Source organism: Trachurus japonicus, chromosome 3 (assembly GCF_045865225.1).
Source record: "Trachurus japonicus isolate A0001 chromosome 3, Traja_1.0".
Taxonomy (NCBI): Eukaryota; Metazoa; Chordata; class Actinopteri; order Carangiformes; family Carangidae; genus Trachurus; species Trachurus japonicus.
The window spans coordinates 24852198-24879295 of NC_140909.1; the positions used below are offsets into that span (position 1 = coordinate 24852198).

Consider the following 27098-nt stretch of genomic DNA (forward strand, 5'->3'; position numbering starts at 1 on the left):
TTTGGCACTTGAATCACAAGGTTGTATTGTTGCTCTGACGACTGCAATGCATGGTGCAGAAAGGACATTCGTGTTTTGACTTAGCACATCAGGACATCTTGTGTAACAGTTTTACGGCAAGTGTCGTATTTTTACTACAGGAGAAGTGGCCATTAATGTAAGTAGTTAACATAAATGTCAATAAATGCGCGCTTCAGAGGATCGTGAAGTGCCAAATAGGAAAATATTGGTAGTTTTACTAGAGATGTAAAATTGTCTTTCAGCAGTGTGAAGCTGAAATTGAGCTGGAATTAAATGCTCAGACCTAAGACATAATCTACACACCACAGCATGTGTTGTAAAATGAGTTCACGTGGCCCTTGTCTCTTCAAGTGGTTTATTATTTGATTTGCCAAGGTTCTGCGTTGGATTCCCTCTCTAATTAAACTTGAATGAACTCATTTACTGTACAGGGGAGCATGTAGACAAGAGCCAAGTGAAATTGCTTCCTCGTATGTCTTTGTGTCTATTAGTCAGTCTCATTTTTCTCCTTTTCTCCCTAATGTTATCACCTCTGCTCACTTTCTATGATTCACCCAGAGAACAATTGGTTTCCGGAAACATTGTCAACAGAAAAACACAAGTCCGACTCGTGGTTTATGGGAATCTCTTTTTTTTTTTACTTTTCTGTCTTTATCCATCTGGAAGCCAGAGAGGGAACATAATTGGATCCTCGTGTTGAGAGCGGAGATGGTGGTTTCAGATTGTGGAATAATCTCTTTCTAAATTGCATGCACTTGTGTGTAAATACATTGTCTAAAGAAAACTCTGGATCCCAGTCTTCAATGACTTTATGATGTCCCATGTCAGGAGGACCTGCAACATGATATTAAGGTGGTTCAAATGCATCATGTGCAAGCATTAAACATAATGTTTTTTTGTTATTGACATTCTGCTGATTTGCAATTTGAAAGTGTGTGGTATTGTATGATATGCCATGATCATAATATGACCACTACAGTTAAACCACTGTTGATTTGAGGTAAATAAATCAAATTTATTCTTGTCTGACCTGATCTCTACTTCATTAATTTGGACCCCGCCACATTAAAGGCAATACACGTCCTTCTCTGCTTTTAACTGTTAGCGTTGGATGCAGATCTTGAGGTGTTGGAACTCAACATGTTAAACCCAAGGATTTTAAGCTGGAGTTTAATCATCACTCCACTAGATACCATGCTCTCCTGTAGTGAATTTAGATTTGCAAACGCAAAGCAGTTATAAACCCTGGGGCTGAGCTGGACATGACAGCAGCCAACCCCAAATACCCCAACAAACTTTTATTTGAAAAGTTTATATTTAGCGGTTCAATGACTCGCTTTTCTGGGCTTATCAGGTTGGTTGTCTGAATAAGTAAAAGTCAGATTTGCAGTGTGTTGATTCATGAGGGTGAGAGATTAAACGTTTTATCCTTTAGTGGGCTTAGCTTGTGTGAATTAGAACAAAGGCATTAAAATGTTCCATGTCTGTGCGTTTGTTTGTTTCTTTCCCATAGTTACTTTATCCTGAACAAACGAACGGGATTCTTGATCATCAAAGAGAACGCCCCACCCGGCGCCTATCAGTTCCAGGTCCGTGTGTCAGATGGAATCTGGTCTGACGCCGTCTCCTCTGTCACCGTGCATGTGAGGGAGCTGCGAGATGAGGCCATCTACAACTCAGGGTCTCTCCGTCTGGCAGGTAAGGGTGACCTAAAAACCTACAGAAACTGATGTCACATGTGAGTGTCTTACGTTGAGCTTCTCCCTGGACCCCGACCGATGACCTTTGACCTCTTGTCACCGGATGCTGTATGTGGTGTTCACAGACTACTGATAACTGTTTGTCCACAGTGTTCATGCAGTCTGTTGTCCAGGGCCCTTGCTGTTTCACTGGGGTGAAGCTGATGTTGCACACATACCCATATCCATCCATACAGTAGTTGTGATAATAGCCCACCATGTCAGATAGTCAGCTGAATCCGAGAAAAACATATCTGGTGAAATACACACAAACAAATATTTCCTTATGTCCAGATTATTTCAAATACATCTGCAGCACATCCGTTTCTGGCAGATCATTAAACTCTTATTTCCATTACATTTCCTGACTACCACCAATAATCTTTAAATGTCACTCATACCTCCTGTGTTAAGTGGATACCTTGAAGTATGGTTACTCTGTGCTGCAAATAGAAATGCAGTTATAGATCTTGACATAAAAACTGACACTGTAATGTCTCATACGTACCGGTCCACAAAGGAAAAAAAAACTGTCCTTGATTTATAATTTCCTGCTGAGCTTTGGGGCTGTTATTTACTGCTCCTGGGTATCAGCTTTGTTTTGACATTCACGCCAACAACGCTTGACCCCTTTGCCTTCCAAGCACACTTTAACCAGCTGCGGCAAACATCACCTGCAGCCTCTCTGTCTGCTGTCCTTTTGATTAATGACCTGTGACTTTTATGCTATTACAGGAACAGGTAGGACCTCCAACCAAAACCAATTTGTGATTAGCTGATAAAAATCCGATTCCCTTCCCCAAAAAATGAGAACTCTGTCGAGCTCAGCACTGCTGACAAGGTAGAGTCGGAGAACACGGTCATTACTCGCAGACTTGTCTGCAGTCAGAGAAAATTAACGAGCGTTGATTACTGTTTGCTCTATTTGCTTGCAGTGCTTCGAAGGACTGTCACACTCTCAGTTAAAGATGTTTCCTTAGCGAAAGATTGCACCCATTATTAATCCCTCTTGCAGACTCGTGAGTTCTGGCTCGTCGTCGGCACACTCAAAGAAAAAGCCTGTTTCCATTACTTATGCTGGCAAAATAATTAGTCGAGAGATTTTGCTCAACCAGCACATTCTCCCCACATGTTGAGCAGCATCCATCATTACCTGATGTACAGCACATCGGCTGTCTCCTCTGAATTAAATTCACTCTGGAGAAATGGGACATGGCTGAAGGATTTTTATGATTTCAGAGATATTGAAATAGAAGAGGGGTGGGGTGGGTTGTAGAAGGTGCACTCCAAAGATGGTTGGAGAGTGGAGGGGAAGACGGAAGGACAGGACAGGAAAGGAAATATTGTGTATGGGAAAGTCAAGTCTCATATGTAGATAAAAGGATTTGCTTGTCATTCTGAAAACAGGGCTGAGGTAAATTAATGTGCATCAAACCCAGAGACGGTGGAGAACAGCTGGCGTTCACATTCCAATATTTGTGCAAGGGAAATGAATCCATGCACAACAAGCAGACAAGCAAATGTCGGTTTGAAATGAATAATGGGAATCAATATGAAATAATTTTCAAATTAAAATGCTTTTAATTTTCTTTGTGTGTGAGTGTGCTTTTTTTGTCTTCTTGCTAATTAAGCTAAGGTTTTATCTGTCAACAACGTATTAATGTATGATGTTCGCTGGTGTCGTCAGAGGGCTGTTACCTGCAGAGTGTATTGATTTAATCCACCCTTACACAGGCAGTTGCATTGAGCTGGAGAGTGCAGGTGTCGGCCACTGCTGTGAACACAGCGTCAAAATCACTCAAATGCTTTTGAACCTAAGTTCAGCAATGAACAAACTTACAAAAGGTGTAAGTTTGAGGGTTCAAAGCAAAACGTAGGATTAATGACTGAAATCATCCTGAGGTGTAGGCAAGCCAACAAAACAGAGGTGAGTGCAGAGGATATGTAACAGAAGCTATTTCCAGGATTTTATTTTTCCGTGTGGAGCTTTGGCATAAACAGTCTCATTGATTCTCAGTCTGGGGGATTATGAAAATATTCTACTTATAGCATTACTTACACCCTTCTTGACATTCTAAATCCCATTTCAAGAACAAATGTGGAATGCAATAAGGATGCACAAAGAAAGCACCAGTTAAATCTGCCTTGCTGGGATTAAGGCTCGCTCCCTCTTTCTTATTCTCCCTTGCTCTTTCTCAATATTGATGGAAAGGTAAGAAATGCGGTAAACAAAAAGTCCTTGAAATGTCCACCTAAAGCTTAGAGTGAAATGTGTGGTGCCCAGGGGAGACGCACAGTCAGAAGCACACGATGAGTACCTACACTGTATTCACAGTTTGTACTACAGTACATGATCAAGTCAGAGGGGCTTGAAAAGCTTTCTCTGCCAAGAGATTGCCCTTTCACTGAAGGAACAGTGCCGAGGTGCTACCCAAATATTTTCACCTCTCAGTTTACGGCCGTCTGCCTGCTGAGGTTTGTTGAGGTGTGTGTGTGTTGCTGGATCGATACACAGAAAAAAAACCTCCTAGTTTTCAGCTGCAGCAATTTCAGTATGTGTGAAATCCCTGGGACTTCCTTGACCTCCCTTTGAACATCGCTCCCTCCCCCTATGGGTACTGCTCCTATGGATGGCGATGTGTGCCACATTTGTTTCAGCATGACTGCAGCTAGTGATTTTTTTGAGTTAAAGGTGCAGTGCACTGTTTTTACACATTTCAGTCAGCTCATTGGTCTGGAGAAGTTCAGCTCACCTTGCAAGTTCCCTGAAGGGAGCTTTCACAAGACTGAGAGAATAACCCCCTGACCTCAGCAGGTTACCTCTGTGTTGGTTTAAAGAACATATTTATAACAGGAAGTTGATGTAACGTTACTTTGTCCCCCCCAAAAAAAACTCTTCAAAAATTGATACTGAGTTTTGGTCGAGCTCAGGGCTTTGTCAAACTGTAGCACAACAGACTGCACAAAGATTATGGTGTTTGTTTCTCACTGTTTTGTCCGAGACTTATCAACAGTATACAGCTACATGGGTAGGATATTTATCCCCCTTTTTCGTGCCTATTTGTGTGAAATCACAAGCCTACAGGCAGGAGCGCATCTGTGCACTACTGACTAGACATTCAACTCTGATGACGCCTTTGGGAAGGAGAAAGCAGGAGTGAATTGTGAGGTTGGATCAAAGCCAGGTGCAAAGGCTGCCACTCTGCGTTAGGAGTTACTATACTCTACCCCAGCCCCCATCCCTCTTACTGTCTCTCTGTCTGCCTGTGTCCTTGTTTCTCCCGCCGGACTGACTGATGGGAGCTGACATTAGCCTCGATCCCTCATGCTGTATCCGCTGAGCCCGTTCTGAGCCCCCTGTCTTGTCTCTTGATGCCAAGGCTGTCTCTCTTTACACACTCACAAACCTAATCACCCTGCTCGCCCTTTTTTTATATATATAAATATATACAGGGGGGGTCAAAAAGTCAGAGACCTCTTTCCCATTGGGAAACTGGTGTGAGACTTTTAAACACTACTGTGTGTATGTGGGTGTTCATGTACTTCATCTCTGAGAATCAGCTCGAGTCTCAGAGTATTGACGGTGTAGACATTTTTGTCATGTGGGGCAGTGTCTAGTTATTTCAAGTCTGTCTTTAAACAACACTAACACAGCCACACGGGTTGTGACTGTAATGAACATTTTTTGGAAGATTCCCACCTAATTTTGAAGACTACTACAGTAAAGCTTTATTATTTTAATATGCTTAGTGTCATTAATTAATTGAATACAATGTGCCGTTTACGATTGCTAAACCCGATTTTGAACCTGCCAGCGCATTCAGACCAAAAAATATAGCAGGTTCGGAACCTGAAAAGTTGGTTCTTCATCATCAGTGGGCGTGTCGTATTCTAAGCTGTGAAGACCATCAAAAAATAATTGGTCTAGTCTGCTGAGGAAACTAAATGTTTGGTGATTTGGGCATCACCAGAATTTCAAGAAAAGCTAGAAAGCAGCATAAGAAAGAACAAGTTGTATACATTTCCCTTTGGGGCTTGATAAACTAAGGTAATTATTTTGTGTTTACTTCCACCTAAGTAAGGGATAATGCCCGACGAGGTGTCCATTATCAGAAATTAATGGATGACGCAGAGGCGTGAACCGTCCGACGCAAAGCCATTGTATGCACCCCTAACTGTATGCATACTATGGAGAATATCATAGCCATGAGCTTCCACTTCATTACCAGGATGCTTCTTCTCATTTAAAAAGATGCCTTGCAGCGGTGTTGTTGTGCCAGCCAGTTATTCACTGTACCACTTTGGTTCAGACTGCAATTGGACATGGATATTTATCCCCAGAGAAAACCTACTCATTTTGGTGATCTCTTGGATTTCCCACAAGCCCCAGCATGTGGTCTTACAACCCATACATGGCGCTCAGGGAGGGGTGATTCATGATTTCCAAATATTCAGATAGCATGGACAAAAGTAGCGTTACATACCCGAATAACAATGGCAGCTTTGATTTCCAGTAGCAGTCCGTCTTGGATCTGTTTGCTGAGTTGGGTCCAGTTTCGGAGAGAGATACATTGGGGAATCACACTTGCTTGTTCCCTTACAAATGCTGAGAACTGGCAGGCCAGTTGTCCTTGGGTCCATGCCTGGCAGCTTTATAGGACAGTACCATCCATGTCAGCCAAATATATAGTATGTCCAACCAATGTGGTTGACCAGACTAACATGAAAGCACAATTTGCAGCCAGAGCTGGTAACCCTTATGTAATTGGAGGATTGACTGCACACACATTGCAATCACAGCACCAGCAGAGGATGAAGTTCCTAATACAGTGCATTTCATTCCAGGAACCCATGAATAATATGTGATGCGCAAATATGACTCACTAATATTGTGGCAAGGTGGCCCACTATTCATTTATCCTAACAAACAGGATGGTTGGGAACAGGCTGCAAGCTGCCAGGGTGCACAATGGGTGGCTTCTCAGTGAGCAATTAATTTATATGCCCCCAAATATCACATTGTCTGTAGGGTGTCATTATTCCTCAATGGTTTGAACCAGATAACCCTCCCCGCCCCCCTTAACTCTTTGATTTTTGACAAATGTCCATGTGAGTCATTTTGTTGATAAACTCATGCATTACATTGGAAGAGAAATTGGATGTTGTCACCTTGTGTTTTTCCTCTTCATGACGTATTTTTTGACAGATGCGACTAATACTCCGGTGTGACATATAGTCCGGAAAATACGGTAAATTATTGGGTATGTACAGGTTTACAGATGCTGGTGTACGCTACTGTAATATGCATTTTCCTCATACTTTCTTTGCACAAAACAATTTTGAATTACAATGGTGCCCCAAAAATGGAGAAAATATCATCCACTGATGTTCTGTGTTGAATGTAGTGCTAAACGTCAACCCCAACCAGATAGATAGGGGATAAATTGGCCCAAAGTCCTTTACAACATGATCTTTTGACTGGTGGCTGTGGGTCTGATCTCAGACAAAAGGTCATGTTTAAGTTGATCTTACTTGTGCAGCTTTCATTGACAAAAGTCAAATAAACTACTCTGACACTGGGGTGGGTGCATGACTGATGAAGTAAAATAAAACATGAGTAAAATGTGTGTTTCATTCTTCCTCTCTGAAGAGGCTCCTGTAGATCATGATTAACAGTGGAACCACCATAAACTTTGTCTTAATATATTTGCGGGGACCCTTCGTTGGCACAATTCATTCCTTAGCGACTTACATTAACATTAACCTTACCCTTAACCTTAACCATCGCAACTGAATGACTTACAGTACCCCAACCATTACTCTCCCCCCCATGCCTGAATGCCAATTATACCCTGATAATTGGGAGGGTCAGCTTTACTCTTTGTGAAAAGTTACCAGTGTGGAAAGTGTAATATTTTCCTCTGAAATGTTGTGGAGTGGAAGTTTGAGGTAGCCAGCAGGAAAAATAACCAAATTCCTGAGTGAAAACGAAGAGCTTGAAATCAAAGGTGATTTTAAAAGGGATAAAGTGAAGAGAATGAGCGTTTTTTTGAGATTTTGAGATATTTGACATAAGATTTTTTATATTTATTTATTTATTTATTGTAATAAAATGACAAGCCAGTCTGGAAAGAAAATATTCACAGGCTGTCTCAGCTAGTTAACATTAATAAGGCTAACTTTAACTAAGGGTCAAGTTAGAAACCAGCTAATGTATATCTTTAATATATAACTCCCAAAACTGCTGTTTTTACCTATTATTATTATTTATTTAATTTTTTTTGTTTTAACTTATTTTGGTAAAATAGGTAAATGGGACTGGACTCAGGATCAGACCCCCAGTGCAGCCCACAATTTGAACCCTGCCTTTACCAAAATCTAAAATCTAAGTCTTACCCTCACATTTCTGGAATCTAGTCTTTTCGTCTTCAAAAAGCAAAGTATAATGGACTCCTGCTTTGACCCCCACAAATATAGCAAAACAAACTACTCGCGAAGGAAAACAGACGGAGAGTTGAGAGACAAATTAACCTTCCAAACACAACATCTTGACAGATATATGAGGCATTTTCAATCATTTATCATCACTGCTCCAGTCTCGACAGTTCCAAAGTAATTTTTACCTTAGCAATCGGGCCCAGTTGGAAAGTAACTGGATTTATCCTTGTGCTGGAGAAGGAAATAATGAGGTCACTTCTACAGTACACAATTCCAATTGTGTGTATGTGTCTTTTCCAGACATCACAGCAAAGGAGTTCATTGAACTGAGAGGGAAGCAGCGGAGCCGCTACGAGCTGCTGGTGGATTTCCTGTCCGAGATGCTCTCTGTTCCACCTGATGATGTCAACATCTTTAGCCTGATAGATGTGAAGGAACGAATGCTGGATGTTCGCTTTGCTGTGCATGGTGGCCCTTCCTTTCTCCAGCGTGAGAAAATGCATGGTTATCTGGCTGCCCACAAACAAAAGGTAGGTCATTGTTAGTGTGCTTTTATCCTTATCAACACATTAAGTAAATCCGGTCGTTTTGTTGGATTACATGTTCCTGACTCATTCCAAAACTTGGTTGAATGACTATGTATAATCTACAAATATATAAGAAAAAAACTAATTGCAAACAACCAAGTGAGTGGACTACAGTGACATGACACACTCATGAAGGTGTCATAAACATTATGTCAATGTCATAAGTGTCATTCAGTTAACCCTAACCCTACAAAAACCAAATGACACTTAATGACAACGTTATGACATTGACATAATGTTTGACACCTTTATGACAGTGTCATGTCACTCTTAAGACAATACCTTCAAGTAAAGTGTAACCAACATTAATTAGTGTTAAGAAACCCTAATAAATAGAAACTGACATAGAAGACATTTGTGAAAGGAAACAGTCAACATGATGGAGGGTGTTTAAAATTAGTGTGACATAACTGTGAACTGATGGTAAAATGTCTACACATGTACATACTGTCAAAGACCAACTTCATCAGTCTCATCAGTGTTAAAATTGCTGCTTGTTAGTGCACATTGGTACTGAGAAAAGTCACAGTAGCATATCATTGAATTTGTGACGTATACGTGCCACCCTGTAGACTGCAACAATACACACTGGCAAAGAGAAGTACACTAACCATTTTTGCAGTTGCACATATTCAAAATATCATTCAGTTATCAGCCCTCAGTCCACTCGGTGATCTAGACTTATTTGTTATATGAGACGCTTTGTCTTAAAAATTACATTAAAATATTTTGAGGTTCACAAGAAATAATAAAAGCACTATATGAAGATTCATGATCAATAATTGTTGATTTGCATGAAACTGAAAGGGTAACAGAGTCATCTGAAAGAATTTAGATTTTACATAATCCACAGTCAGACAAACTGTCATAAATGGAGATTATTTTTAGGAGGCATCCAGTGAGGAAGACCTCAAAAGCACAAGCCTCAGTCACAAAGAATCTCAGAGTAAAAGTTAAAGGCTTTAAGGGATCTTTTGAGCTGATTAACATCTCTGAGCCCACCATGTCCACCATGCTTTAATTGCAATGCATGGCTGCATGGTGCATGATGTCCTGCCATAGACAGCACAGATGAAGCTGTTGCTCTCCCAAAAAATATTGGTGCAACCCTTAAAGGGACAACGAGGAGTTTCTATTTGGTTATAAAAAAGTCTCACGTTAATGTGGATGAATCTACGTTACCCACACTTGTTAATGGCTCCATTTTCGATAAATATATCGTTTTGTCTCTATCGTTATTTTGTTATTATTAGTGGTGGCGGAAATGCTGGTCGAGCCGACCAGCGTTTCCTTTCGCAGCGAGTTATGAGAATAACGCCGCCGAATCGCTGTTTATGGTCAGAACTACGACGGTAACTGAACCTCTTTGAACCGCTGACTTTAATTCTTGATGAATGAAAACATGAGTCTGTCTTGCGCCGGTCGAAGAATTCTACGGTGCGCGCGGAGGCTCATAAATGTAGTGTGAAAACGCTTTTCCAAAACTCCTCGTTGTCCCTTTAAGTTGTAACTTTACACTCCACAATCCAAAAATGTGGCATCTACTGATCTGATCAAACCGAGGTTCAATTGTTTGGGAACAGCATGCAGCTGTTTGAATGGTGTAATGGACACTGGATATTAAAGGAAAGGGAGGCAGAAATCTAGAAAAAAGCTTTGAGTTGAGTCCACACGGTTCTCATCCCCTCAGCCAGAGCAGCGAGTAGAGAAAAAACGTCTCTTTCTTACGTTTTAAAACGTCCAAATAATACGAATAAGGGCTGCTGCTCTGTGATTGGTCAAAATCAACCGTCACGGGTAGATTCTTTGCAGGCTGAAAACAGAGCCTAGAGGAGACGCAGACGTCTGATCTTTTTTCACATCACTTCATTTACATTATCCCCAAGGTTAGTGTGTAAGTTTTTGCCTAATACTGTCAAAAAAAAGCTGCCTCCCTAGCCTTTAACATCCTCAAATCATCATAGCAAAGGTGAGGTAGGATTTTGGCTTGATTTTCTGGCTTTGGGCCTGGACAGCTGCGTGATGTTGCAGGACAATGTTCCTAAACATCAAAGTACAGAATACAGAATGACTTCAACCAATGGAAATTCACCTTCTTGAGATGCCCAGTCAGAGCCCAGACAACAGCCACCATTCAAGGTGTTGTTTTATTGCTGCCGCTAATCTCACACCAACTGCACATCTTTTTCTACTGTAATTAATTCTATGTAAGACCCATTTCCCTATTTTATATTCAGCAGTGACCCATAAATATTGTGACAAACATAATGTGGTGTATTATGTGCTATGACAGAAGATATATTTGGAACACCACATGTGATTCATTTAGATCCGAGGGCCCTGAGACACCATGGACTGACCGAAACATGCAAATTAGACAACAGTCCAAAATCTCCCCCTGAACACTGATCAGCAGCTACTAGTAGAGCTGGTTTCAGGTTATTAAGTCCAAGGCTTCACTTACTTTTCCCATCAGTGCTGTGAATGTTGAATAGTTGTGGAAGAATATCGTTTATTGTGTTATATTAGTTAAAGCAGAAGTAAGTGATATATTTGTGTTAATATAAGTCTTAAATAGTTATATCTTCCGACAGCAATCACTTACATAGAGTGTTTGGACCGAAACACGGGTCTGTCAGTCACTCTGCTCTGCTCTGAGCTGAGGAGAAAACATTTATTGTATCCTACAGTTTTTATCCAATGAGGAGAGAGAACGGCATGCAGGGCTGTGTGTGCAGCCAAGGGACGCCGTGCATGTGGAGACGTAGGGACGATGACTGTTATGGTGCGTTCAAGGAAACTCGTAACTCCTGTTTTTTCCGAACTGTGAAGTTGTACCAGTTTGATCTGTTACGAGTTCACGGGTCGGAAGTTACGAGTGGCCGTTATAGTGACTTTCACAGGTAAAACAGGTCGGAAAAACACGAGTGGGTTGCCTGGAACGCTACAAAGTCGTAAGTTGTGACTTGAAGCTGTAATTTACGATTTCAAAAGCCTGCCTGTAACGCAGCATTAGCGAAAACGACCGGATCGATTACCTGTTGCTTTAAGGGACACTGTATTTGTCTAGATTTTTGATTTAAAACCAGGTAAAATTGTTCACATAGCTTTTCACTGCAGTTACTGTATTATACGTAGAAGTTTAACATGACTCAAAATGCCTCCTTAATCCATTGTCACATTAGTTGTGTCATGTGGCCAATGACAGTGCAGCAGGCATAAGCTTAAACACAAAACATCGTAAACATGTATTTTTCAATATACTGCTTCTCATTTTTCCTGACAACTTTTTCTGTTTATACCATGTTGCTTGAGTTATACATGACAGGAAAACAAGATGTGACAGCAAAAAGGAGCATCAAAAGGAGCATCAAAACAACCTGTGAATTGGATGGATTTAGGTCATTTCATCTGCAACATATCCCATTTAAATGTGGGAATTCTACATAGCAAAACTTGTCAACTTGAACTGTAAATAATACCTTTATGTTTGACATTTTCCACTGCTCATCTCCATGGTAACATCAATTTAGCACAGTAAAGCATACAGCCAAGTATGTTAAACAGCACTGACATTAGTGAAAGCCCAGCAGCTTAATTTACATCAGGTGGTTTGCATTTTCTTCACATGTGCATGTGGGTTTTTTCCAGGCACAAAAAGCAAAAAGCAAATCATGAAGATGGGGGGGGGGTGTTTACTGTGAAAACTACAAATCAATACACACATGTAATTGTCAGCTATTTTCAATTATAAATAGTCACACATAGTTTATAGTGCCACCATTCAAGCAGATGAATAATAATCATAATCATTCACCAATCCCGCATCTTTCTCTAATCATTTCTATGTATGACAGGCTTGCCTATTTCATATTTAGCAGTGACCCATAAATACTGTGAAAAACACAATGTTGTGTGTTATGTGTCATGATAGAAAATATATTTGGAATACCACTAGTTTAGATCCAAGGGCCCAGCAAACACCTGCTTGGTCTTAAAGTTGGGATATCTAAATCATAGTATTTTATTAAATCCTATTGTGGTGGGTGTGAGCTGCATGTGTATTGTATTTATTATTACTTTACTGACTATAAACACGGCATGGAAGGCAGTAACATCACAAACCACCAGTATTAACCAATGTGAACCTGAGGCTGAATGAATATAAGCAAATATCAAACTGAGTAATATTGCAAAAGGCTGGATGCAATAGGCTGGATGTCCTTTTGTCACAGTCGAAAATACATGAATGTAAATAACAAAAGTAACAAATGCTGAATTCCATTTAGTCGCTTCATTTACCTGGCACATTACATGCGGTCTCACCATCTCATTGTCACAGCTTAGTGAGACACTTTAATAGAACAGAGCCACTGTTAAAGCAGAAGTAAGCGATCCGGTCGTTTTGGCTAATGCTGCGTTCCAGGCAGGCTTTTGAAACCGTAAATTACAGCTTCAAGTCACAACTTACGACTTTGTAGCGTTCCAGGCAACCCACTCGTGTTTTTCTGACCTGTTTTACCTGTGAAAGTCACTATAACGGCCACTCGTAACTTCCGACCCGTGAACTCGTACCAGATCGAACTGGTAGCCTACAACTTCACAGGTCGGAAAAACACGAGTTACGGGCTGCCTTGAACGCACCATAACAGTCCTCGTCCCTACGTCACCACATTCACGGCGTCCCTTGGCTGCACACACAGCCCTGCATGCCGTTCTCTCTCCTCGTTGGATAAAAACTGTAGGATACGAGAAATGTTTTCTCCTCGGCTCAGAGCAGAGCAGAGTGACTGACAGACCCGTGTTTCGGTCCAAACACTCTATGTAAGTGATTGCTGTCGGAAGATATAACTATTTAAGACTTATATTAACACAAATATATCACTTACTTCTGCTTTAATGGCGTTAGTAAGACCGGTGCCCTTTGTCTGCAGTGAGAATGGCAAGTTGTGATTTGTGTTTTGATTACTCTGCATTACAGAGGCCTCCTTTATATCAACTGTGCCCACACAAAGCTGGACTAAAAGCAAGGGTGTGTCTGTGTCATCACCTGTTGAAAAGTCGAGATTAAAAAAAAAAAAAAAAATGAAATTAAAAAAATGCCAGGAGAACATGCAGAGAAGTAAAATAGCTCTGACCCAGTACAAATATTAATGTGCTGTAGTGTCATGAAGCATTATATCTACAAAGTGACCAAATTGAGGCCAGTTGTGTTACATTGTATTTGCACTTGCAGCATTACTAAATATTCCATAAGAACGTCTTGGTTTTAAAAGATTCAGACTAACTCAAGTCTTAACCATTCACATATTTTACTTATTATTATTATTATTATTATTAAATAGCATTGGCCTATCTTTAAATTCCCAGCACCTTAGAGCTCAGACAGGAGGTTTTTGGTGTATGATGCTCACACCACAGTAATGGTCACAGCCCAGCAGACTGAAATGCCAAGATTATTCCAGGATGTGTTTGGTTGCAGATTTTAGAAAGTCTGCTTTGCCTTTCCCAAAATTGCATCAAATTCAAAAAGTGTTTTGGATGGAACATGGTTCAAAGTGTACACATTTTCAAGTTGATTGAGATACAGTATATAGAGGGGAATTTGCATTGATGAGAGCATTGACTCAGTTTTGATCAGATAACTTTTTAGGGTGCATCTTTTCTGTCTGTGTGCTCATGTAAAGTTTTGTTATGGATTCATGGCACAGGAGGGCATACAGGAAGTCATTGCAAATTATTTTTGTTTCTATATTTATTCAATGTGACTCTCCGATCTCAATTAAAAGTTGTCAACTTAAAGGGATAGTTCACCCAAAATTCAAATTTCACTCATTATCTACTCACCCTCATGTCGACTAAGGGCTGGGAGAAGTTTCAGAGTCCTCCATGCCTTCTCTGATTTACAGCGGGGCTCCATGCAGCACTGCATGTCCATATGACGGTTGTGAACAGAGCTCACTTTTCTTCGTCCTCCATAGTGCTCGTCTGTAATCTCTCTTGTATTGAAGCCCCAACATGAGAAATTGTTCCGAAAAAAATTAAATAAGTATATGTTTTAAGCTTGTTTGTAGCGGAAGCTCCCAGCACTGCTCTTCCTGGTCCGTCCAAATCTCGCGCAATTTGCATTGACACCCAGTTCACGGCTCCGCAAATCGCGGGAGATTCCGGCAGAGCAACACTGGGAGCTTCCGCTACAAACAAGCTTAAAAACATAGACTTATTTAATTTTTTTCGGAACAATTTCTCATGTTGGGGCTTCAATACAAGAGGGACATTACAGACGAGCACTATGGAGGTATTTGGATGTTTTTTGGTGTGTGTTTTTGGACGAAGAAAAGTGAGCCCCGTTCGCAACCGTCATATGGACATGCAGTGCTGCACGGAGCGCCGCTGTAACTCAGAGAAGGCACGGAGGACTCTGAAACTTCTCCCAGCCCTTAGTCGACATGAGGGTGAGTAGATAGAGTGAAATTTGAATTTTGGGTGAACTATCCCTTTAAATTAGACAAATTGATCAATTTAACTTTGTTGAATGTGAAAATACCGATGACTTTATGACAGTTGCAAACTTTACATTTCTGCACAATAGCTACCTGCTAAATACCCAACTGAGGATGCCATGAGACCACAAGCACGGCACACTTGTATCCTGGCAGAAATACGCATGCAAAGAATGAGGAAAACCAAGTTAGTAGATCACTTGAAACCTTAAGCAGATCAAAAACAAGTGCAAAATGCCCACAACGCTGTGCCAGCATTCAGTCTGAATGATTCCCCCTCTGGGTATGGGCACATTGTGTGAACAGCTCTCTTAGCCAGGGAACAGCTGTTCGTTCTCCTCCAGCTTTTGCTCGAGTCATTCTCACCTGTCTAAATGAACCAGATCTTGAGTAAACAGTGTAGAGCTTAATTCAACCACCCTATGCACAGCAGGTGTGAAATCACCCAGGGGTGTAATCACTGTAGTGCAGTCAGGAAGTATTAAGACACTTAGATGTTTTCCATTGTTTTGGCTCGTGTGCAGCACACTGGATTTAAAGTGAAACTATGACAATAGGTGCTGACATTCACTCCCCTGGTTTTAAAACGATGTAGGAACACACTGATCTTAGACATACAGATCAAGGTACTATAGTCCTTGTAGAACTGTCATGATCTCAGTTCAAGTGATTACGTTTTCATTCCCTGAAGATGAAACTGAAACAATGACATCATTTAAAGTGTGATGACTTCCTATACATTTTCATTTAGTTGTTTAGGATACATTTTTATTCAAAGTGATGAGGGACTTTACTAAAGACTCGGAGCAGAAAGAGATAAGTTGTGTTAATTCTACAACTGTTCGATAAGTGCAAGGATTTTATAATATTATATTTACAATTATTTTCTGTACCTCAATTTTGTTTTAATAAGGAGGGCAGCAATTGTTAATTGTACAGTAGGGCCTGGCCTAGATCAGGATGAACGATCAAGTTCAAAGCCTACCCCAAGGTGCGTACATGCCAAATTTTGATGTTGTATTAATATTGTTGTCACTCACAGTCTAGAAAGATAGAGTTATTATGTTAATCAGTAATATTAAAACTCAGGCTATTCAGTGGATAATGAAGATGTACGGCCCTGGGTGGCAACTGCACCAAAAAAGAATGAAAAGAATAACACCAGTTCAGTCAATCAGTTGAATGTGAGAAGTACCCAGCACCGCACGTGTAAAAAGTAGCAAAGCATCTCCCACTTGTATTTTAATATATTAATTTCACCAATTAGCCTTTGATTATGTTCTGGACCTCCATCTAATGGATTAGAACAAAAAAAAAAAACTGGCCTGAGGCCAAACTTTCTTGCCCACCCCTGACCTACGGTAATTACTTGAATCAATCAAACTAACTAAAGTATATATGAATGTGATGATGCAAAACACCCACACTAATGAAAACATAAGAATCAGTTTCTTTGTCAGTATTTCATTTTAGTTCAGGCAACATCCTATTGTCTTTCCCTCAAACACTCCCATAAAATGTGGTTAATGAAAAGAGAAAATAGTACAGTCTATTTGAATGGTATTGTATTCCACAATGGGTAAAAGACTGCCACCATATCTGAGCCTTACAGTACATGATACAAGTAAGATTTCATGATGAAAATTCCTTCCTTAATTTATGACTGATTCATGTGCCGACCCCCAGCCCAAGAATAAAAACTGTTATTTCTACTTTATTCATAGCCCATGAGTGTGGAACATCCTTTTAAATCCAACCCAATTTGTCTCTTACAGAAACACACAGTGTGGATTATGCCTGTAATACTGGCTGCTGCTGTCATGGGAGGTAAAAAAAAAAATTAAAAAATCCACCAGAACTGTGCTCTGTCAAATGAGAGGAGTGTGTAAAATTACATAGATCTTCCTATATTTAGTCATAAATGGCCTTAATAAATTACATTTCACCCACCAGAGAGCGCAGACTCAACAGCATTCAAAACCTGAAAAAGCATATCATTGCTACATAGAAGGAAGTCGGTAAACACAAATAATTCACTTCATCACACTGACGCACACTGGCCGCTGGCTCTGGTCAGACCTCATTTCACGTTTCAAAAGTCTGAATGGAAATACGGGACCTATGTGTGTGTGTGTGTGTGTGTGTGTGTGTGTGTGTGTGTGTGTGTGTGTGTGTGTGTGTGTGTGTGTGTGTGTGTGTGTGTGTGAGAGAGAGAGGGAGCATGAAGCATAGAAAGTCAAATGGTATGCATTTCACCAACAGGGAGAGAGAGAGCAAGGGCTGACCTGGGGTGATCAAAGGGAATGATGAGTCTATATATGTGTGCGTCTGTTGGGTGGAGAAACAGAACAGAGTCGGGTCATGGTCATGCTGGTCAGTTCAGCTCCATTACTGCATTCAAATTTGTGCCTCTCTCTGCAGCTCCCTTTACACAACAGTTTAAGGAGGGCTTGTTGCATGCTGTTGTTCCACTTCAAGTCACAGAGCTGGGTCAACATCTGTGTACAAGGGATGGCCGGTGTGGTGTGACAGACATCAGCACTGTTGTGAGAAACAAAATAAGAAAAATAGCCTGTTGGTTCTGGTAACTTTCTCTGGGTCGTGGTTTAAAGGTGTTCAGAAAAGAAAATAGATTTTGAGCCCGCTATGGGTCTTAAAATTAGTGTAATAACGCATCTATCAGACGATGTAGCCCAAACTTTGTGCAAAATTCTATTTTCCAGTAAATCCGGGATGAAAGTGGGGTAGTTTTTTTTTGCATTGGATAATGCAGGGACACGAATTATGCGTCACGTTGCTCACGATTCATCAGCCACTGATATTGGATCCGTCATCCGTCAATCAAACGTCTGAGACACACACACACACACACACCTAACTCGGTCTCGCCCCAAACATTGAATATCCCGCCCGCTTGATAACGACCAATCAAATTTGTTTTCCTTACTTGGGTAAACTCGTGCGGCGAGGAGACGCGACAAACAGAACAAACAGCCATTTCTGAACACCTTTAAGTAAATATGGGTGAAACCTCAGCATGTTTTGTGTCTAAAATTGATGTGTTTTGTCAGTTGACGTTGCAGGATTTTAGCAGTAGAGCAGCTTGGAACTGACCTGGAGGCTAACGTGTTGTCTTAATGACCCATGTTTCAATTCAAAAACAGAAAATTAGAATAGCAGTCAGTTGTTTACAAGTCTAGCAACAGTTTCATGCACACTTCTGTTCTTACACTTCACAGTTTAAACAGGGATTTTTACTGTAGGGAAAGCCACTGATAAAAGCTTATTCACCCCTTTTCCACTTCCAGTCAAATTTCCCTTTCTGTTATTCTGAGAAAAACACATTTACAGTGGAGCGACGGTGAGTGGCTAGCTGTGGCACAAAACGATAAGACCAATCCGTCACATCTCATGTCCTTAAAGTGTTTTTAAAACTTAGTTCAAAGCTGCACTCACTCTTACATCCCAGTGTGCAGTGTCGGCACGGTGGGTTAGCAGCACCTTGCTGGGCAGGTGACAGGTCTGTTTAAGTGTCTGTGTCTGAAAGACCTTACAGCAGGAAAAGGGATGGAAATTATCGGGTTCAGCAGGGTGTCGTGTTCGCATCAGTGCCGATCGGAACCGGAGTCGATAGAAATATCAACATATGCCAATTTAACCTGAGTGTGAATGCCAAGTGACTCCTTTTCAGCTGCAGAAAAACCCCGGTCAGAGCGGCTATAGTTGACAGGTGGACACTGGGCTAAAGCCAACACTCCCCACATTGACCATATGCAGTCTAGCGACATACAAGGTTTTGATCTAGTCTTGTTTCAGTGTAAACAAGCAAAGCCAGAGTAATGAAGGGTATTTTTAAAGGCAGCAGAGTGGGATCTCTGTGTAAAAAGGAGCCTTTGCTTTTGCTCCTATCCCTTGTGCCCTCTCTTTGTTTCATGTGACTGTTGTCAAAGAAAAAAAAACAAGTGAGAGAGAAGGGATAGGAAGAAAAGCAATGAAGTATATGGATTCAATTTTAAAATGAGCAAAGCCATGCCTGCAAAGAGAGCCAGAGAGGAAGAGAAAGATGTGTAAACGGAGAGGTAGCCGAGCCTTTCAGGTGTGATTTGTGAGGAGAGCACCAAGCATTTCATCTGAATTCAGGCAGGTTCTCCAGAGAGGACATTGATCAGAATGAGATGTGAAGCGTGGCAAAGGAAAGGATGAACGAGAGCTGGAAAGATAGAGGAGAGGAGGTGGATGGGGAAGGAAAGAGGGAAGCAGAGGAGTTGTGGAATGTGTGTGTGTGTGTGTGAGGGGGGGGGCTACAGACGATGAACCAGCGCTTATCATTAATGTTCTCAATTCTTCAGTAATGCCTCAGAAGTATAGAAGGTTTAGAAAAAAGAAAAATCTTTATTCCCTATGTCTCTCTTTCTTTTCCCAGCTCTACCTCAATAATGGAACTTATCCCTCAGTGTTTTCAATCCAGCATGCTCCACTTGACTGTTAATGATATCACATTGGTTTTCCACTTCTTAAAAACCATTGGTATGGTGCTCAGATACCAAGGTTCATCTTGTCATTATATTAATGTGTCCCTGAGGGCAGTGCAGAGGATTGTGGAATCTGCTCAGTGCATTGGAACAATGGTCCAAGGAATAATAAGTTCCCCTGGTCCTTTGTTGCTCGCTATACACTGTGCTCTGCCTTAAAGCTCCAGTTGGTAAGTTGATGAAAGTGAAAGTAAACTCTGCGACTTGGTCGGAAATTTCAAGACAATACACCTTTATGAACCTCTGCCAAGCGCCCCCCGCACACACAGACACACACACATGCAGGTGCACGCACACAAAGTAGCCATAAACGCACTCACAGAAGACGTACCGTTTACATAGCAACGGAGACTCCAAAACGACCTCACGTCTCTCTCACTATGAAAAACTCTTCTTGTGTGTGTCTGCGTGTGTGGAGGGAGGGAGGGAGGGAGGGAGGGGGGTTGACAGAGGTGAAAAGAGGGACCTGAGGGTGTGTTGTCTTGAAAATTCCGACCAAGTCGCAGACTTCACTTCACTTTCGTCAGACGTGTGGGAGCTTCGATTGGCTGCTCCTCCTGCTCCCTCTACCTGACTGGTGGAGAATCGTTGGTTATGGTGGATTTCGGCAAATACGATTACAGGCTGTAGGTGGAGCCAGGGGAGTTGGATTTTGTCCTAAATTACTCATTTAATGTCTGACCATCAGAATATAGTGATAGTTCCAGCAAATATGACTGAATAATTGTTACCAACTGAAGCTTTAAAGAGAGCCAGTGCACATTTCCTCAACACATACAAAAAAAAGCAAGGCAAAGTCTTTTCACTCATTCAGGCCTTGGGGAGTAAAGAGGTTCCAATGAGGGATTAAGGGTTTTTTAGCCCATATAGTGGGGAGAGATTTCAAAATGAAATTTGCTTTAAAAGAACAGAGCATAACCTAACCTGAACACAAGTTAAAAATGTGGCTTTTATCCATGAATATGAAATAAGAAATGAAGACTATCTGTCACCAGTTTAAAAATGCTTTATTGAATGTACAAACCCAATTCCGAGAAATGATCAACAGCATGAATAAAGCTGTTTTAACTGCGACTGGGGCCCCGTCCACACTAATCCGTTTTTTTAGAATCCGGATAAATACTTTATCGGATTGGCCTCACGTCCTCACGGATCCGGCGTTTTCGGCGGGTGAAAATGGTATTTTTTGAAAACGGGTCCCAGAGTGGGAAAATTTGAAAACGGCGCCCCAGCGTTTTTGTCTGGATGGTCAAAACTGATTTTTTCTGAAACGATGATGTCATGTCCCCACCGCTCTACCTGTAACCTGAGACACACACACACCGCTGCAGCAGCTACACAGTCTATGGACGTAACGTAACAACAACGGCCGACTACAGTCGGGTCGCTCAGACACTGCGGCTGAATCGTGCCTGTTTAATCATCACTGATCGTCATATTTACTCTGACACGACTCCCTGTCAACATTTAATCCCATGTTTGAGTTTGAATACAGCGGGGGACTTCTTCTTCTATTGAATTACAGCGGGGACTTCCCGTTTTCTTCTCTGTCTTAAGTGTTTATGTGTGGCAGTGCTACAGCGCCACACACACTCCACACACGCCTACTACAGCGTTTTGGGTCGTTTTCACTGGATCCGTGTGGACGCAGGTATTTCTGAAAACGATGCTGTGTTTACGGAGATTATTTTCAAAACGATTAAGAAAAAGATTGGATTCGGTGAAGCCGCGTATTCGTCTGGATGGGGTCTGGATGGGGTCTGGATGGGGTCTGGATGGGCTGTAGTAATTCATCTCTATATGTGGTTATTTTCATGTGCTTATTTCTGCTAGCCACCAACTGGTTTAAAATAATGTTAGCTGATATATTATTTTAAATAACCTAACCTACATAATTCTGAAACTGACATCACCACAGCTGTTTTTCCTTTTTTTTTATCCCTAGATGTTTCCTTGCACCTGCCCTATCTCCTCTACTGATTTTTGCAGATGTCTTCACATTTCATGAGTGTGTCTCATTGGCTTTTTGTGTCAGAGATTTAAATAAAAGTATTATCCTATGCCTGGGGGAAAACAGCAAATAATTTGACCTACATCAAAGGGTTATTCTTGCTTAAATTCACCCCATGGTCTAACGCACTGTAAGACCGAGTAGAACACCCCCTCGAGAGATCAAGTTTGCCGACCGCAAACTTCTCTAGTTGTAACGACTTCAGCACAGACAGCCAAATACTGCTGTCTTTTTAGCCAAGAGCCATCCGCGATCAATAAAGTCATTCATAGCCACAAATGATGTTCAGAACAGCACCATACTTCGTCAACAGTACAAATAGGGTCCCAGCACACAATTCAAGGCATTCTGGCTAACAACTGTCTCGTAATGTTACATCATTATTTCATAGTGTTGTGAAAATGCTCTTGTGGACAAGTCGTGACCTGCACATTCACCACGCTATGAAATAATAATGTAACATTACAAGAAGGAGTTTTTTTCGAGGCAAATGCGTAGCCGGAACTACATTCCAGACATGGCTGCTGGACAGTCTGATTTCAAAAGCGCAAGTAGTTCCGAGTATTTGCTTCATGTGTCATAATGTTACATAATTATACATGATTATTTCATAACGTGGCGAATGTGCAGGTCACAACTTGTCCACAAGAGAGTTTTGGAGTTCTTAGATTGTGCACTTGATGAGTTTTGAGGGATAGGGGACCTGTACCATTCACCTCCATTACTGTATGTTCACTGAGCAGCTTCCATTTCTGCCCCGCACATCTCAAAGCAACATGCACCAATAATTAAAGGTAATGAACCTATCCCTGCGACTATAGGGATTATGGCAATAGGTGAATTTGCCAAAATGTTGAACTATCCCTTTAACCTAACCCTAACCCAGTTGCTTCAACCTTGCACCATTGCAGTAACTGGTTCAGTATATCTCCATATGTTTTATGTACTGTTAATTGCTGCACATACTGTATATATTTTGTACTGTATTGGTGCTATGACACCTCAGCTCCTGTATGAACAATAAAAAAAAACTTTTTTGTACATTATCCTAACACTTCTGTGCTGGGGCACACTGCAGATGTTGAGGCTCATGCTAACTTAAAATAACTTTTACCGGGTACATGTCACCAACTGTGCCACTGCTGATGGCTTCTCAACTGACAATGCACCTCATACAGTAATGGGTAAATGGTGTTCAGTACACACTTGATGCCCTGTTGTTTACCAAAGTGACAGTTTTTGTGATGAGATATACAGGTCAAAACACAGTGACACATCCATCCAACAACCTGAAATGAACTTAAACTGTTTTTGGTAGATATTACTTTCACTTTTTATTGTTCCAGCAAATCCCCTGAAGAGGATGAAATGAACACTTGATGCTGCTTACTACATAAGCTAGAATGGAAAAATGTTTCATATCTTTTATGGACTCACTATACTTATTAGCAGGATAAATTCATTGTTGCCATTGATCATTAGCTAGTATTTCTGAAGTATAACAAAATATACAGTTTTATTGGTATTGGTTTTATTGGTATATTGGTCTTAAAACACTGTTGTATACCTACACAGATAACACAGTTGTTTATCTTCCCAAAATGAAATAGGCTTGCAGAACCCTTTTTTTCTCCTTAATGCAAGGGTGACTCACCTTACTTGATGCCTTACTTACAGTAGATCATTGTGGAGCATGGTACTTTACAGTTACAGAGCCTATGTTATTTGTTTTGCTCCCATTGTTCTTATTGTAAATGGACTGGAGACACACTTTATCTACACTCTGTGTATTTTTAGATTTCATGGCTTGCAGGATGGCCATTCTACATAAAAGGAAACATAATGGACATCCTTGTAGAACCATCCATGGCTGTAATCACATGTCCCACTTGCTGCACTGTCCTGCCAGTCTTGGCTTAGCAAGGGAAGGCGGGGGTTGATGTAGGGGTAATTCACCCCCCATTGATCTGTCATGCAAAACAAATAGTCATGTAACACCTAATGACATCAGCATAAAACACTGAGAAGAGGGCTCAAGGAAATGTACACGAAAACACTAACTGTTCTATCATTGAACCCATTCAACCCCGCCTCCGTGTTAAGTTAATTTACACAAGGCTGTACATATTCCCACCAACATTAGAGCAATGAATATGAGCATCTATGTCCAAAATGACTATTAAGAGGAAACATTAATGTCATGGGTAAAATGAAAGCAGGTGGTTTAGAATGGAAAAAGCAACACTGCTGAGTACAGCGTTTAAAGTTGGAATGGGATGAGATATCAGTCAGCAATAACAACGATCCATAAAACATAACCTGTATCAGAGTTACAGCCACTGTAGTATAGACCATTTGGGGGAATAAGTGAAGTAGATTTGAACTGCATGGTTAGTGAGCACAATCCAGTCACACTGAATGAGGTCCAATCAGTCCAGAACATTGAGCATGAAGTGACCCTCTTTCGGTTCAACACTGTTCACATTGAATGTGTGCATCTGCGTGTGTGCAAGTGTTACATGTGTGTGCATGAATTCATGCCCCGCTTCATGCCTTCTCCACTTGAGTACATGCGTGTGTATGTAAAAACATTATAAATCTGCCTGACCAGTCTGACTCACCCACCAGGTACAGCACATATCAAACACATTCACACACACACACACCCACCCACTCTTACACGTGTAGTTCATATTCAATTTCCATTCTATTTATCCCTTCCAGTGCTTTATCAAACTGCTCAACCTCAAGAATTGTGGTTTCCTTGTGCGTCATCAGCATTTAACCCACTTTTCTAGGAACTAGTGCAGAAAAACAGCTTGATTTTGTTCTACCTAAACTGGCTACTGTACTGTAACCTCTTCCTAAAGTGAATCTGAATTTTCCACATCTGAGTTATTTTGGTTGTCTGTGTGTGCATGCACATGTGTTTGTTGGTCTGGGTAAATCAGATTAGTTATGCACATGTATTTACAGTAAAAACATGATATTATGGCAGGAAGAGCACTTTGTTCTTCAAAAGCACTCGTATTGATTGAGTATTGAGTATTAATTTGCTTTAGTAAACCAGTATCACCTGATGTATTTCACTTAACTATTAGGTTTTGAATTAGCAGAGATTTAGTCACCAGATATAAGGACATTAAAGCTGTGAACATACAGTATATGAAGAACATATGAAGACTCCACCGGAGACTGAAATGATATGACCATGTATGCAAAACGGTAAAAAACACTTTCATGTTCAAGCTGGACCACGGTCAGTTAATTTTCTCCAGCTTGTTTGGTTTCCAGCCAGTGTGACATGGCAAATAAGCTTAAGATCACTCATATGTTCCACGTGTTAGCCTCTTACTGCCAGCTGTTTGGACTTACTATCCCTCCTTACTTGTCCACATTTTAGGCGTATACGTTGGATTTGATTTAATATATGAAATTATTTTTTTCCCAGGAAATCCATTTTTGTGCTCCAGCTTTTCATGTTTTATGCATTTACTAGAGAGACAGGAAGCACCATATGGATGGATAAGCAACATGGAATGCAAGAAATATGTATTTGACTTCATACATGGGTTTTTCTTATATTTCAAAACAAGTCAAACCTCAACTAGCACAAATTTTCAATGGCTAGATCTTCTCTGCAGCTGCACTGTACTGTCAGTACTTCCTTCTCAAATTCAAATGCAGTGGAGGTTTGTGTATAAGGACATCCCTGAGGGACTAACTGAAGCACTATCAAGTGGTGTTTCATCATGTTATTATGAACTTCTACTATTTATTTAAATGAGGAAATGTGTTAATGCTTAATTATATGAATGTTACAAATGTAAATCTCTAACAAGTAATCCAGGACTCTGCCGGTGTTTGTCACTGATGGATTTCCAGACGGATCTATAAGCTCCAATTATACGTTAAAGCCACAGTCTAATTCAAATCCCACTAGGGAATGTTTATGGGTGGGAAGCTGGTGAGGGATCATTACAAGACTAGCAGCATCAACCGATTGCTAGAAGTGCCTGTGCAAATAGAGATGCACACTATTGTACTGATTATAGTCTCTGGGGTTCAACAGAGAAGTAAAACAAAGAGGTAATAAAGTGCCATCACGTGTTTCACCTTCTTCTCTGTCTTTCTCCATCCAGCTCCAGTCATTCCTGCAGGTCAGCGTGTCCCAAGTGCGGATAGACGAGTGTCCCAGTTCAGAGTGTGCCGGCTCCGGTGGCTGCACTAGCGTTTTGAATGTGCGAGATACACCCACAGTGGTGGATTGTGGGACTATGAGTCTTGTATCTGTGACCGTGGAATCCACAGCTGTGTGCTCTTGCACAGGTAGAGAGCAGTCCCATCAGCCCTGTGCCGCATATCCCAGAAACCCCTGCTTCAATGGTGGAGTGTGTGTGGACACTCAGCACGGCTACAGGTGAGTTGAAAATCACTCTACCCACCAACAGAGCCAGGTCACATACCATCACTTCAGTATAATAGATATCACACAATATTTGATCCCTTCTTTCCGTGAGGTAGCAGAGCCTGTTAAGGTGGAAGGAAACAACCACCTGCAGTAGGACATGCAGTGCTGTTTAGTTTACCCATTCATTTACAGGAACTCAGAGCTTAGATGTGACCAAGGCAATAACTGCAGAAATGGAAAAATGTGTATAATTGAATACAATGATGCAATGTCCTGAAACAGTATACGTACAAATGTGCTACCACTTTGCAGGTCATTAGTGAAATTATGCTTTTGGTTCGATTTTACTCACAAGTGATCTTGACACTCTCACATTCAGACACAGCAGCGTTCCAACACACACTGTTCATACTATTTGTTTAAATTGTATATTCCTTTATCAGTCTGATTTTAGCCTTAAAGTCTGTGACACAAAGAAATAGTGTAATCTGCAGTATTACATGCCAGCAGGGTGAGGTAGAGTGAGCTGTGAAAATAGGAATAATGGGCTGTAAATTAAAACATTACAAATAGTGAGCAGGGTAAATTTAGACATGATAGCTCAGTAGATTGGCTGTACATGTGTACTGGTGTGCGTGTGTGTGGGATTTTTGAGATTAAAATTGAAGCTGTGTGTTTAGGGAGCTCATTTAATACTTCAGACTATTCTTTTTCATTTGGTGACTGGAGGTTTGCCTTTTATTTCTTTTCCCTCTCTGTGCTTCTATCTCTGCCTTTGTTCTTTGTTGTTGCCAGGCATTGGAGGTTAAAATTTGGCATAATTACTTTAACCTTTGCGAGTCTTGTCCTGCTTGTG

General features: G+C 41.0%; 1 protein-coding gene across 1 annotated transcript in view; it reads left to right on the forward strand.

The window, feature by feature from the left end:
- Positions 1-27098, forward strand: part of LOC146990018 (neural-cadherin) — a 325636-nt gene that overhangs the window by 183218 nt on the left and 115320 nt on the right. The window contains exons 24-26 of the mRNA XM_085767491.1: positions 1535-1719; positions 8499-8728; positions 25974-26251. Of these exons, the coding sequence (XP_085623617.1) occupies positions 1535-1719; positions 8499-8728; positions 25974-26251 (693 nt within the window). The remainder of the gene's footprint in view (positions 1-1534; positions 1720-8498; positions 8729-25973; positions 26252-27098) is intronic.